This window comes from Phalacrocorax carbo, chromosome 2, assembly GCF_963921805.1.
Source record: "Phalacrocorax carbo chromosome 2, bPhaCar2.1, whole genome shotgun sequence".
Taxonomy (NCBI): Eukaryota; Metazoa; Chordata; class Aves; order Suliformes; family Phalacrocoracidae; genus Phalacrocorax; species Phalacrocorax carbo.
The window spans coordinates 137,788,795-137,804,446 of NC_087514.1; the positions used below are offsets into that span (position 1 = coordinate 137,788,795).

General features: G+C 37.0%; 1 protein-coding gene across 1 annotated transcript in view; it reads left to right on the forward strand.

The window, feature by feature from the left end:
* THSD7A (thrombospondin type 1 domain containing 7A) overlaps window positions 1–15,652 on the forward strand; it is a 300,628-nt gene that overhangs the window by 219,385 nt on the left and 65,591 nt on the right. Inside the window, exons 9-11 of the mRNA XM_064444530.1 lie at window positions 1,618–1,809; window positions 10,321–10,555; window positions 13,632–13,747. Of these exons, the coding sequence (XP_064300600.1) occupies window positions 1,618–1,809; window positions 10,321–10,555; window positions 13,632–13,747 (543 nt within the window). The remainder of the gene's footprint in view (window positions 1–1,617; window positions 1,810–10,320; window positions 10,556–13,631; window positions 13,748–15,652) is intronic.

A 15,652-nucleotide genomic window follows, 5' to 3' on the forward strand; every position in this document is an offset into this window, starting at 1 on the left:
TTCCTTGTAACTGGCATTACATATTGTGCTACTGCTCAGTTCCTGGTGCTTTTCTTTGCAAGCACTTTCTGGAATTGGTTTGTATGATAACAAGGCTTGTTGAGGTTTAACTCATCAGCAACTAAGCCCCACAGAGCCGCTCACTCACTCCCCCATGGTGGGATGAGGGGGAGAATCAGAGAGTAAAAGTGAGAAAACGCATGGTCTGAGGTGGACATTTTTATAGCTAAAGCAAAACAAGGAATTCATTCACTCCTTCCCATGGGCAGGCAGGTGCGCAGCCATCTCCAGGAAAGCAGGGCTCCATCATGCATAACCATTACTTGGGAAGACAAATGCCATCACTCTGAACGTCCCCCCATGCCTCCTTCTTCCCCCAGCTTTATATGCTGAGCATGACGCCATATGGTGTGGGATGTCCCTTTGGTCAGTTGGGCTCAGCTGTTCTGGCTGTGTCCCCTCCCAACCCCTTGTGCCCCCCCAGCCTGCTCTCTGGTGGGGTGGGGTGAGAGGCAGGAAAGGCCTTGACTCTGTGTAAGCGCTGCTCAGCACTAATGAAAACATGCCTGTGTTATCAACACTGTTTTCATCACAAATCCAAAACACAGCCCCATACTAGCTACTGTGAAGAAAATTAACTTTATCCCAGCCAAAACCAACACAGGGCTGCAATTCTGAAACAGTGACTCCAAACCTCTCCCTCCTTTGTTCATTTTTTTCCCACCATCTGCTCCAAAGTGAAGATTTATCCTGAGGTTTATGTCACTGTCAGTGAGACTTATTGACCTCTGAATATGTGGTCATTTGCTCATTCCTCACTTAATGGATATTAACTGATTTGATCAGGAAATCATATGTCACCTTACAGAACTAACCACTTTGTGATTAGGGTGCAGTTCACACAAATCTCAGACACAGTGCTCCCATGATTTCCCTACAAAAGCAGCCCTTAAACACTAGCTACTATTTAATGAAACAATTTATACCAGCCTGGATCTCTTTGTTATAATGAAACGTGTACATTGTTGTGACAGAATACAGATACATAGATCCTTGTATACTTCCATGACACACAGACTGATATGTTACTGGCTTGGCTAACAAATGAAGGTTTTTCTAACCAAACAAGTCACTCTGACTGCAGCATACTGCAACACTTCATATTTGGATGCATAGCTGCAATTCAAAGGATGAATTGTGGATTTTATAACTGGCTGAGCTGGAAGTTAAGGTACTTTTCTCCTTCTCCCACAAACATGGATGAATATTAGGTGATCAATTGCATGCATTTCAATGTATACAGTTTCCTATAGGTATATCATATGCTCTATTATTCACATTAGGTTTTTCTGTGGAATCAAATATGTATTGAAAAAATGAAAGCCTAAAGACCACCCAGGCTGGCATTCAATTCAGCAGAATATAAAATAAAACTAGGTTTAAGCGTATTCTTCTAGAATCAAGGCAGAGGAGACAAGTCATTTTAATAAAAAATCTATTTACCTTGTTTATATAGAAGAACAGAATCTAATTTATTTGTGTGCCCATCTGGACTAGATTGCTCATTTTAAGTTAATTTAACAAATGATAGACTGCTACTGGCCTTTTCTTTCCCAGGAGAAGAGGTTGACAGACAGCTGTGTAGAGATGCAATCTACCCAATCCCGGTTGTCTGCGAAGCTCCATGCCCAAAGGACTGTGTGCTCAGCATGTGGTCTGCATGGTCCTCCTGCTCACACACCTGCTCCGGCAAAACCACAGAAGGGAAGCAGATGCGTGCCCGCTCCATTCTGGCGTATGCAGGTGAAGGTAAGGTCGCATACTCTTGCAGACTCTTCTGTGATTGTGAATTCTCAACTGTCTTTGCAATGTCAAATTTCTTGATCAACAGAAACGAAGTTTTAGATGGAGTTCTGTTTTTTTTTTTCAATATAGAAAAAATATTTAAATGCTTATCCTGTGTTTACTTATGGTACCTAAAGCTGTTTTAAAGAAGAGATTTTATTTTGCTTGTTTCAGTTAATGTTGCTTTTTATTATTATTCATAATATGACTGTTTTGATTTTGAATATATGGTTTTCCTGTTTTCTTTTAAAATTAAACAAGGCAGATGATTTATCCTACTCATATATCTATGAAAGATATTTATAGAGATTGTTAGTAACCCTGGCTATAATTTAGGTCCAATGAGGAAGGATATAAGTATGAATGCTGAAAAGCTGAGAGCTTTAATGGGTTCAAATGCTAACAAATGGCTTTTGTAGCTTCTTAGTTCGAATTGGTAACTAATGTTATCCCATTAACATTTTTATTCATAGTGAGACTTTGGTTTTGATCTGCAAATTCTCACTCATGTTAATTGTTTCCATTCATGCAAATGGTCCTTGTGCAGCATCTGCAGCAAATGCAAAGAGCTGCAGTATAAAGCTGCAATATAAAGAAGAAGAAAAATGTTTTAGATATAGGTTCATGTCTATTCTTTGATGATTTTCCATGCTTCCCATAAATGGTTTTGTTTTGTTCTTAAGTATTTGGGGGGGTAATAGACCAAATTTATTCTATACGGAGCGTGGTTCTAAAACGGCCACGTTGGGTTCCAACTGGTAAAATGCCTTGTGCAACATTGGCAGCAAGGAGACATAGTCACCAACGAGTTCTTGGAAAACGTTTATTTGTGTTTATTACTGACGGTAAATTTAAATGCCTTCAATATAAAAGGATGCGTGTGTGTTTTGATTCTTTAAAACCATTAAGCATTATATTAATTCAGTGTTGAAATGAAATTTAGCTGAAGAGTGAAACCTGTAACGTATAGAAGTAGTGAAACAGAACACCCCTTCTGAGAAATGGTGAAAGAAAGGGACAGGCTTCATCATATACTAAAAAACTTCTTTGTTTGCAAACACAGTTAATTTCATTGCTAAAAGTATACTGTGTATATGACATCATTCAGGTAACCGTAAAAATATAGGTAGCAGAGCAGGTACTTTCAAACTTTTCCCTGAAAGGGACCTTTGCTACCAGTGTAAGAGGCAATTAGAGCTATACTCCTTTTAGTCGGTGATTCAAATAATAAATTACTTATATGGATCTATATCACAAAGTAGAAATGCTCTTAAAATTACAAACAAAATTATTTTTATGTTGTCCCTTTTATTTTATAGTGTGTCAAATGGACATTTAACATCCTGACAAGCATGCCACAGAACTGGAAACCTAAATTACTCCAGAAAATGATTCCACTTTTCTATGCTGCTTTTTAAAAAGCACCCCTTTTATTCTGACTTTGGTACTTAACACATCTTAGGATAATTTACAAGGCTGTAGATGCAGCAAAGCAGTTAAGCATAAGCTGGATTTTAGGTGTATGAATTTTATTTATGTCTATTGCCCAATGATCAGAACCAGCACTGGATGACCACAAAGATTGGCGGATCTCAAACTACACAGGCAGTAGTGAAGAGATCCCTAAACTACTGCCGAGAAAGCCAACTCATTACCTAGATGTTGTTGTGCTTCAGCTTTGCTCGAACCCTGGCCTCTTCACCACTGTTCCAAGATGAGGTTATTCTGTGCTTTTTTTAAGGATACAATCTGGTATGTCTACCTAGCTTACAGCAATTCACTCACATCTTGGTCAGATATTTTCAACACCCTGCTCCTTTGCACTCTGTACAAACTCCAGAGAATAAAATATATAAACAAATAAAAGAACCTTCCAAGGCTTAGAATACCATTACAAGTCTAGCTGGAAGGTACTTTTCACCTTTGCTTGTATTATATTCAAAAAGTATCAGTTTAGATTTTATTTTTTATGCTTCACTGAAATTAGAGTTATTGTCATCTTTCTCCTCATACGTGTCTTATGCCTTTTAGTCATCTGCTGCGTGACAAATAACTGAATGACTTTTCACCTCCAGAATTGCATGGCAGAGATCAGCAGTGTTGCCAAAACGTAAAACACTGATTGTGTAGTTGGTGCTGGGAGGTCATTTTATGTTCTGGGGCACAGACCATATTAATATATCTGAAAGTCTGTATTCTGCTGAAATAAAAAGCAAGCTCAACATGAACCTTTTTTAGGAAACATGCAGTTCTCAGTTCTGTTCAGAGCTTATAAAAAATGCACATTACTGTTGCTGAAAATTCTGTAAATGTTGTGTAACTAAAAATCCCATCTCATAAATGTAAGACCAATAATTCCATTTACACATTAAAACTGAGTTCTGAAAATAGCTATCAGTTCTGTTCCGGTGAACAGGTGTTCCCTTTTGGATTTTTGAACTTTTCCTTGAACTGTGGGTATGAGAGACAGACCAGGTTCGGTAAGCCATTTCATAGTAATTCCTGTATAACATAGCCATGATATTGGAGAGTTTTTATTCAGAACACAATAGGACAAATATATATATGTACATAAACATATAAAATTCCTACAATATCAGGATTGGACATTAACTAATGAAAGAATGTGCGTCTGTTGCCAATCTATGAATAAGGCTAGAGTTGGCTTCTAAGACGACATGAGGAGTCCAGGTTTATCACTGTGAGTCCTTGATTACATGCATCCTTTTGCCTAGTCATAGAGAATTCAGTCTAAAAGCCCAGCAAGAACAAAGCATTGCAGGCATTGCATACACAAGGAATATTGCAGTCCCTCAAAGTGTCTGAAGTGCTAAATTCTTGTTCATTGGGGTACTTAAATGTGAACACCCCATTGAAATTTTTGCGGGTCTGTAAATACATTTGAAATAGGTTTTTTTATCTGGATCTCAGATGGCTTCTTATCGAAGTATTGTCTGTGATTGTTCAGTTTCGCTCCTCTTTGAAATAAAAAATACTGTATTCTGTCATTTTGCTTCTTAATATTGGCAGATGAATTTTAGTGATAGAGCTATGTCATTTCACACTTAAGGCCTTATTTTCCTTCTTACTTCCCAGCTAAGCTGCCGAATTGGTTTGAAGAAACCACCAAATTAGCATAACTGGCCACCAGGAAACAGGCACAGTATAATCTATTTTCCTGGATGAGTTAGAATAGGAATAATTCAGTAGTATTATAATAATTCCTTGGTGGCAAGAATAGCTTTACAGGAAAAAATTGAAGCCATATGTAGATTACAGTAGTGACAAAGTTTCCTGACAAGCTCTGGAATATGACTGCCCCTCCAGCACCACACTGAGTTCTGCTCGAGCCAGGAGCTGACCTCAGCCGTATGCCCTCTCATCAGCATTTCATCATTCAGAACAACACCTCTTCCACATGGTCAAGCCATACGCTGCAGAGCCTCAAGCACCGTGTGGTTATGCACATCTGGGATAGGCTTATTTACTTGCATTCACTGGAGAGACAGAGAGGGGTCTCTTTCCTCAGGATAAAGACTTTCTGTGGTTTGTGAGATGACTTCATGTGGAAACTGGTGTCACAATAACCATTTTTGATATCTTTTCTGAGATCATTGTCCTCAGCTTGAAGGTTTGAAAGGTGAAGTGATTTATAAATTTGCTTGTCTGTGAGCCTGCCTATAGTGGTAGCTCATTTGTGTCAGTGTCAAATACATCTTCATGGTACAGTAAGAAGCCTAGGAAAGTCATTGTCTCAAAATTTAAAATGACAGCAGAGGACATAATGATGTTACTGGGTACACCATATAGTTGTCCTGCATAAGTCTAGTAAAGGCATCGTATATAGCTCAGACTATCTCTGCTGAATGTAGGGTTCGTCTATTTTTGTTTTCTGTTTAATATTTCTTTTAATTTTTTATTTTCTGCTTACAATAAATCTTACATAATTAGTGATACCCACTAAGACTACTTTACATAGGCCATGACCTGGGACTAAAATGTACTAAATGAGTCTTAATTTTTTAGTAAATAGTAGATATGCAGATTGATTCTGTATTGATTATACACTGCCATTGATTGACACTGCGAAATCAGTGTCATACAGCATAACACTAATATTGTGGATACATTCCAAGTTTTGTCAGTAGTAAATGACTGATATGCATTTTGGAAAACCAAAGATTAAAAAAAAAATCCCACAAGTCAAATACGAAGAAGAAAATAATCTGATTAAGAAATTTAATTTAATTAAATGAGAGTGAAAGACAATTTTGTTTGAAATATTCTCATAGGGCAGGGCTGCATATGGATGGCAATGCCTTACTGTGGCTACTGTGTGTTCATAGATTAGCAAAATATAATGTCAGAAGGACTATTTAGTGTGACATCATATATCACAGACTATTAAACATCACTGAGTTAGTATAGCATATCAGTTGTCCAGCTCACCAGGTATTCTGTTTGACAGGGGCTGATAGCTCATACTTCTCATATATTTGCAAGATTGATTTACTGAACGTGTAAGGAATAGCTGGATCAAAGGGGTTTCTTCTTAACTCTAGGCAAATTATGGTTGATATGCTTTAAAGTTTTATTCCTGTTAAAATTCCAGCGCACTTTGACTTCATAGTTGCAAAAGAACAGTTATACTTAGGGCTTTTTAATGTGTTTGCTCTTCTTACACTTACTCAGTTTGTTTGCTTTTAAATTTTATATTTTCCTGGCTTGGTAATTAAATCTGAAAGCATAGAACTGAGTAATTGTTTTCCTGGCTTATTCACTAAAGCATCAGTTTTGGAGAAGACAGGGATTTTCCTGAGTTTTAACTGATTTCAGCTGAAACAGGAATAAAAAGCCCCACTTAATTTTGGAACTGGGGAACCTGAATTTTCAGGCTAGACTTGCAAAGTGACCTGCCACCTGCGTGTGAAGGTGAGCCAGGGAAGAGAACATTACTGTGCTTCCCCTTTTGCTCAGGAGCCCCCTCAGTTCAAATTTCTGCCTGGAGTGTGAGGTCTGGGATTCAAATCCTATCTGAGAAAGGACTTGAGGACAGACTTCTCATCTCCCATGGGTGCACCCTAACTCCTGTCCTGTTGTGTATTATAGGACAAGGGTGACTGGTTTGTATAACTGATATGCACCAGGTGAGGAAGTGTGAATGTTTGCAGAACTGGAACAGATCTGCACCCACAGGGCAGTCTTTGTTCATATGTTAATGGTGTGCACGTAGTGACCATGTCCGTCATTCCTAAGGCAAAGAAATGAGTAATACTCACTCTCTAGATTAAAGAGGCACTTCAGTCACATCTGTTTTCTCAAACTTTAGGATTATTCTAGCTGTTTTGAAATTCATATATAAAATTATATGCATTTGTAAAATTAGTGATATCAAAATTATTAATTAAAATTATCCTAAATACTTTAAAAATGTTAATAATTTTGAAATTGGAAGTTATCATGACAGTGTCACAAAAAAAAGACTTATAAAATCCAATCCTTGAATATCCTAGAGTGAGATGTCTTACCCATTAACAGCTCCAAATCTGGCAGAAAAGCAAGCTAAGCATATCACAATTCTGTAAAAGCATTCAAGGAAACTACCTTCATATCTCTGCTGTTTTATGAGGAATAGGCAAAGTCCCTCTGTAAAGCTAGCCTTTCATTTCCAAGTGTGCTTTGCTTAAGTATCCAAAACCAAAAAGAAATGCATCAGCTCCACCTGTTTTTTGTACCTTGAAATGAATATTTTTACTACTGCCAAGCAGTTATTTACAGTCATCTAATCATATATTATGTGAAAGATATTTAGTATTGTATGTCCCTTCTTCATGTATTCTGATAAAATCAAACATCTATATCTTTTTCTGTGATACTCATTAATTTTTATATTCCTGTCAAACCTCTCCTTATTTGGTGAAATGCTCCTGAAGTTGAGCAGCCCTGATCTTGTTACTCCTATGCAGATGTTATAAAGGGCATCTCTGACTGCCAGTTTTCCAACCCCTTCTGCTTTTTCTGTACCTGTTTTAATTTGAGGGAGCACAAGGGAGCGCTGTTTACCTGGAGAGAATGGCACACTGATTTTTAAATAAATAGTATATTTTTTAGTATTACAAAAATTTAGTACTAGTGATAGTTGTTTCGTATTTCAGTAATATTATTTCCACATCGTGTTGATTCTTTACATAGTTTTTTTAACTACTGGTTTCATCTGAACAGAACTGGATTCCTACTGAGCTGTAAACATTCATGCCCCAATGTTTTTCATTTACAAGTCAATGTCACTCATTTTTTCCCTGAATATACCTTCCTGCATAGCTGTCAAAACTGAATCTAAATTGTCACTTTATTCTCAAATGCCTTAGGAACCGGTGGTTATGGCATCCATTCCTGGGGTAACATTTCTTCCCACACCACCACCCCCTTTAATTTATGAATTTGCTTAAATATTTCCCTTGTGTTTCTTCTTGAGCTAACATCAGATGTAAAGAAATAATTTAGTAACCTTCCTTATCTCCTCTAATTCTCCTTTTTTGAACCCTTGTACTGGGGGAAATGTCTAAACTCCTTCTCATGTGGATCAGTTTTCTCTCCCATGCCAAATAATTTGTGACTTTACTATCTTGGATTTTTTTTCCTTTTTTTAAATACATTCACTTTCCTAATTTCCTTGCTTATATTCCTATCTCCTGCTGTTAGCTGGAAGATATTTTTTTTCCTGAAGGAAGCTGATTGAATATCTTTTTTGAAACTTATTACATAACCATAATTTCATTTTACCATTTGATTTTTTAATGTCCTTTTTAAAGAAAATGCATGTGACACATTTTGTCTTGGTGCCATGCATATTAACATGTATTTAAAGCAAATCTGATAGACTTGAGTTGCATCCGTTCTGAGCCAGAACCAATTTCCTTTCAGTCATTGTTTCATTACATTCACATATTCTTAGGTTTTTCTAATCGCCTTTTGCAAAACTTAAGATTAGGTCGTCTTTGGCATGACATCTCAGTTAATATATTTACTGTTTCTTGGTTCCATCAATATTTTTAGCCCAAAGTCAGAATTTAAAATTATCTCTATGGAAACAATTTGAGAATTTGGATTTTGTCCTGTGGTTTCACTAGAATGGCCCTTTCCTCACGTTTGCTGCAGATCTAGATGTTCCACAAAAGCAACTTGTGGTATAAAGTATTTTCACCACTTGTGACTCTTGACTGACCTGTGTTGGGGTACTTGAATTATCCATTGTTTCTTTGATTACATTTAGTGGTTTGTTTAATTTGTCTCAATAATGTGTGCTTAAAACCCCTTCCCTCCTGCACCTCTGTAGGGCCAGAGGACAATCTAAGTTCAGCGGTGGGATAGAAAGGCTAATATGCTCTCTGATATGTTCTTGGTGTGAGCGTATATTTTCCTTTTCAGTGAAAAGCAGGTATAGTTCATCTGTAGTAATTAATAAAAAGCTTCTCTTTAGTTACCTTTCTTACTGTCCTTGTCTTTTAGGAAAGAATAAAATGTTACTTAGATTTCTCCTAGCTTTCTATCATCTGGAGTTAGGAGTCCTGTTGTTCCCGTGTAGGCCATGAATGTTGAAATTAATTCTTAAATCTAGATCCTGTATGTCTAGTAACACCAGAGCAGGCATGCTGCCTACTCACAGGGCTAGACATCTAGTAGCCTATGGTCAAGTCTGGTAGGAAAGACCTCCTCTTTACTCATGGAGGATTGGGAGGACAGATTAGTTTTGAAGTGCTTGAATGTAAGAAACTGAACATACTATCTGAAACTAGACACAACAAAGGTAGCATTATCTGAGCTTTTCTTCACAATTATTGACACATGAATGAATTTTAATCTTTACCTGCAATAGCCTTTATTATCTCAGTCTGGACCTGAAATTGCCAGCTGTGCCATCCTCTCTGGTAATTACGTAAAATGGATAAATATCCACTGGGAGCTAGGACAAGAGCTCCAAAAAGCTTTTTAATTGATCTGTGAATTAGACATAAACAGTGGTCTCTACATATGCATAACTAGAATATTTAACCATTTCTTCTGCCTAGAGCCTTCATACCTCCTCATGGGATCCCTTCCAGTCTCTTTTAGAGTACCCCAAAATATAAAGGCTGTACATTAGTCCAAGCACATTAATGTGTTGAAGAAGTTATGCTTATCTTGGCATCCTTATTGTACACATTTACATTTACTGTCCATGTACATGCTGTTCTGTGTAGTCTGTTGGCTGAAGTTTGTCAAAGTCCATACTGGGCATATGAAGAGGAGGGAAAAAATAACATTTCTTTCATGTGATCAAAGTGACAGTATACAACTAATAACATTTCAAAGTGTTGGTTTGGTTTGTTGTGTTTTTGTGGTTGGTTTTTTTTTTTCATTTGGATTATTTTTTTTTTAATAAAACACTTTATTAACTTCCACTGCATGAACTTTTGCCCTGTTTTATTGTTCCAGGAGGAATACAGTGCCCAAATAGTAGTGCCCTACAGGAAACGCGCAGCTGTAACGAACACTCTTGCACTGTGTATCATTGGCAGACCGGCCCATGGGGACAGTGCATAGAGGATACGTCTGTCTCTGCTTTCAACTCCTCTGCCAGCTGGAACGGGGAGGCCACCTGTTCCGTGGGGATGCAGACAAGAAAGGTCATCTGTGTGAGGGTCAACGTGGGACAAGTGGGCCCAAAAAAGTAAAGATCTTAAAAAAAATCTTCATACTGTAATTATCTTTGGATTTTACTGCTCTGTATTATATCGCAAATGACTGCATGCAAAGACAGAAAGACCCCCATATTTGTGTTCTTATGAAGGAACAATTAATCTTTTAAAAATACAAAACTGAAGCTACAGAAGGATGAGAAAATATCTTTCTCACTATTGATTGTATGGGTGATATTTACAGTGGTGATTTTGCCGACAGCTGACTGCTAAATCCAGTTGGCTCCTTGCCATCACCAGGAGGAGTTGAGACAGAGGTCTTGAGGCATGTGTGTGGTGTGCAGTGCAGCACCATTTCAAAGATCCTTGTGGGACCTCCAAACAAGGAGTGCGCTATATGGATTAGTGCAGTTCCATGAAAAAATACTGTTTGGGATCTAAATAAAGGACAACCCATGTAAGTGCATCTTCTCAGAAGCAGGTTGAGGAGGTCGAGTATAGTACAACTCTGACGGCATTAGTTTGAACAGTAGTTTGACAACCTTTGTGAGGATTTTTCCCCCCAATATACATGTTTTTCTAAAAGATCCCTTTGGACCAATGATTTAATTTTGCAGTTTAATATAAGACCAGAGTTAAATACAGATTAGCTGCTAGTAAAATGCATTTGATAATATCTTCATATAGTTTGGCAGTCTGTAAATATATCCCTCCGAGAACAGATTCAAAGCTGGAATAGCTGATATCAGAGGTTGTTCAGAAAGTTCATGAGGCAGCTGTTCTCACACTAAATATTTGCACAGTTCCTGCCATTTGTTGCTTTATTTAGGAGTAGACTTATTCCTAATTTACTTTAAATGGAAATATGGGGAATAATGCCAGCACATTCAGTAATCTAAATTGTTGTATATCTGCATTAAGTTGCTCTTCTATTCAGTCAATATACCGTTACATCTTTTATTTGGTACTCATTTTACACTTAAAAAAAACCTCTAATGATTTATCTTCCTTTTTAAATCTGCTGTTAATGTGTCTGCCTTTGATTTGACCTTAAACTTTTGGGAGAAGGGATGTTTTATTGTGTTGTAAATGAATCCTGTGAAATGAGAAAAGAAGTCTTGGTTGATCCTTCAAATTGTCATATTAAAATCACTGAATCGTTTTTAAAGAACCGGACATTTAACATGAAAATGTAAATAGGAACCTTGTTTTAAACTCCCCTTAATAAAAAGGATTACTCTGGTATGATACAATCAATATTATTGGCCTTATCTACCTCACAAGTTACAGACTTCAGCTTGTATCTCTTCTGTTTAATTTGACCTTGAGTAAGGACTGCAAAAAAAATCAATACCTTGCTTTAAGCCACATATACTAAGTACAAACAATATAAAAGATAGAAATGGTGTTCTAATTGAACTAATTGCCTTGCCCAAGGATCTGAAGAGGAATAGTAATGTTCAGTGCTACTGAAAGATGAAGTTCTCAGTGAAACAGTGAATGTGTATAATTCAGACTGGTTTGTATGCTTACAATTTCTGTTGTTCCTTAAGGAAAAAGCCAATGTTCAATACTTTTCAGAAGCATTTTGAATTTTAACCTAGAGAAAATTTCTGAAAGTGTAGTCAATGTATATGATTGGCCACAGATGTTTTTTTAACGTGTACCTGACCATATATAATATACCGGTGCATACATAATCTGATTTTATGAATCACATAGAAACAAGGCACAATTTGACTTAAAAATGTAGAGAGTTTATGGAGGGGTGATGGAGATTTATGTTGCTATAGCTATAATATTTCATGGTCTTTCACACTGGTATTTTAGGGGAGAAAAGAGAAAGAGTGGAGATGTCTTTATAAGGGAGCACCAAGAAATTGGTGCAGGTTCACAGTGAAGGATCATACTCTGAGAATTTTATGTGTATTAACAGGAAAATGCAGACAGAACCAACTGAAACCTTGAACCTGCAAGTGGTATTGACGAAGAACATATTCCTGGGAAGCTGCAGCTCAGCTTTTCTTCTCCTTTCCCCCTTCTTGTCCTCCCACAGTGACACAGGCGTAGTTCTCCATTGACCATGGAGACAACATTTTCTTGGTAGCTCATCATTAGACTTGCTTGTGCTCCCTTCAGCCTGGCAAGAAAGATGCCTCACACAAGCGAAGCTTCCCCAGCTGATCCAATTCAAATATGAAATTGGTCTCTCATCTCTCTGGTCCAAGATACCCAGCAGCCACAAGAGGAAAAGCTAGTCATAGCAACATTTTTCTGCAATGAGCCAGAAAATTCTAAAATATAGATGTGAAGTTTTTCTTATATCTTTATGTAATCCACTGTCAGTCCACATTCTGTGCACTTTTAGGGCAATATTCATTTTGAAATTATTTTAAAGATTTGCAGTACTTCTGCAAGAGTTACTGCATCATTTTGAAAACAAGTATTGCAGCATAGAGTCTTGTTTGTCCTTGATGAAATAATAGGAACACAGAACGGGGGAAAATCACTTGGGTTAATGAATCCCATATGTGGCAGTCCAACAGTCCCTTTTATATGCTGATCAAGCCTCTTCCTAAAACAAGGAAGGCTTTCTGTCCTTTCTGACAGTCTTTCACAGTCTCATTGATCTGGCAGTTTCAAACCCTCTTCTGGGTTCTGTCATAATCATGGCGAGATTATACCTATTTGTTCCTGCGTTAGCAAAGTTATTTATTTTAAATATGCCTCCTTCCAGAGTTTATGTTTCTGGTAAATTTATGAAGAGCTAAAAATGTATTTTGCTAAGCTAAACTATATGGCTTTTTTCATAATAATTTGGAAGCTTGAAAATAACACTGAAAAGGCAGAGTCTGAAATGGCGAGTGAGGAATCATGGGGTTTTTTTAGTTAAATCCCCAGGTGTAGAATGCACCAGTTTTGGCTTGCTTCCACCAGCTATATTTAAATTCTAACAGTTTTTATTTCTGAGCTCAATCCTGGTGAATTCTGGGCAACTAACACTCCCCATGTGTGCCTGCAGGCATTCAATACCTCTCATGATTCACCACTTCACTGCAGAATGATTGTTTATTTGATAATGCTTCTTTTTCGGGTTTTTTTTTTCAGATGCCCTGAGAGCCTCCGACCAGAAACAGTGAGGCCTTGTCTGCTTCCCTGTAGGAAGGACTGTATTGTGACTCCATTCAGTGACTGGACATTGTGTCCTTCTTCATGTCAAGAAGGTAATTTTATCCATTGTGTGCTAGTAGACAGTTTTTTAAGAAAAAAAAGAGAGAGACTAACAATCACTTTTGGCAGAATACTTATACACATCTCTTTCTGCCAGAGGACATGTAATAGCTGGTAGAGCAGCTGCAAAGAGGATGTAGTGTTTTTTGCTGAATAGAATAGTTCTTTCTATACATTTTCTATAAGCATTTTTGGTTTGTTTTTTTTCCCATTTTGCCTACTTTTATGTTGCAAACTCCCATTTGCATCTTCCACTGATAAAGAGATAACTAGTCACAGAGCAGACACATATCTCTTAGTGTAACACCAAAACACATACTTGTACAATTACAGAAACTGTATTTGAAGAAAGAGAGAGAGATATATGTGATTATGTATATAATTTTTGCAAAACTCTTTTCCTTTTTCTTGTTCTGGTTTATTCTACCCCAATGAAAACTGAAGGAAAGTTAATAAAAATCAGCAGATTTTAAGTTGATATTAATGGTCTTAAACATACATTGTAATATGATTTTAATACACTTGGCAAAGCTCTTAAAAACAGTGCAGGTCTCCCTTGAATTTTTATTAGATTGAAATCGTACATAACGTTGAAGTGACAACTGGTTTAATACTGCCCATGTTTTTCTGCCTTATCTCTTTCTCTCTTTTAAGATTAACAGGAGGTATTTTTATAATATGTACTATTACAGATAGAGTCTATAATTTCCCAAGTTCCACAGGGTGCTAATCCCTGTGTGGGATGTGGCGATTACTGACAGCAACCATATTATCAGAATGTAAGATATTGTTACATCAAATATAGGCACTTCAAATGTCATGGCCAATTCTTTATGCTTTATAACGGACACAAGCATAAAGTCGTTTTTGCAGTAATTCCTATTAGTGCTTTGTGCATTCTAAGAAATAAAAAAGGGGCTAGGAAGATTAAATCTAAAACCTTTGAAAAAGAACAGAGAAGAACATTGAATCTGAACCTATGAAATAGTTATTAATTATTAAATATTGTGCTATTTTACAGCTATACTAATGGTTCTTTTTGAAATAATTTTGTTCGGGCAAATCATCTTGGACAAAAATGCCATCCTCTTCTGTTCTTATTTCCATGGGTTTTAAGAAAGGTCTCGGTGCAATGAACATATCTTCACAAATATTGACTACAAACTAGGATGCATGCTGCTAAAAACAATATATTTGTGAACCAATAAAGGCCTTTTGTCTATTTAGTGAGTCAAACTCTTTTTATACTACATAAAAAAGAATTCTATTTCATGGCTTTTACCCATTTGTGTCAGCAAGCTGGTCAGCAGCTTTGCTGGGCTGCACGTCTGTCTTGCCCCTTGTGCCAGCTCCTGGCATCTCCTGGAGATGATTGACTCAGGAGTGGAGGGTATCCTCTGCATTGAAAAGCAGCCAGGTGGTGGAGAGCCACCGCCGGGATTCTCCTACCGCTTGCTCCTAATTACAATTTTTTGGCCATGATCCAGCACGCTTCTGTGTTCAGACAAGCTGCAGCTGCTGTAATAACCCACCCAAAGCTGATATCAACCCAGTCAGCCAAGTAAGTGTCTGTGCTACAGCTCTCCGGGAAAGAAAAAAAAAATAAATAAAAGAAGAAGAAGGAGAAGAAATCCAAGATTTTTACCGAATGGTATTTGTGTATTAGGTATTGCTATGGAATTAATATAAATTTGTGATTTTTCACTTATTTTTTTTTCCTGAAGAACTGATATCTAAAGATGACAGATAAAAATTCCTGCAGGAACTATTTATACTTTATCATTAATAATGAATGACTAAAATAATTAAAAACTGTAAACTGTAAATTAATTCCAGAGTGGGAAATAAAACTTCACATTTAAATGTAAAGCATGCTCTTCTGGAATATTTTTTGTGGA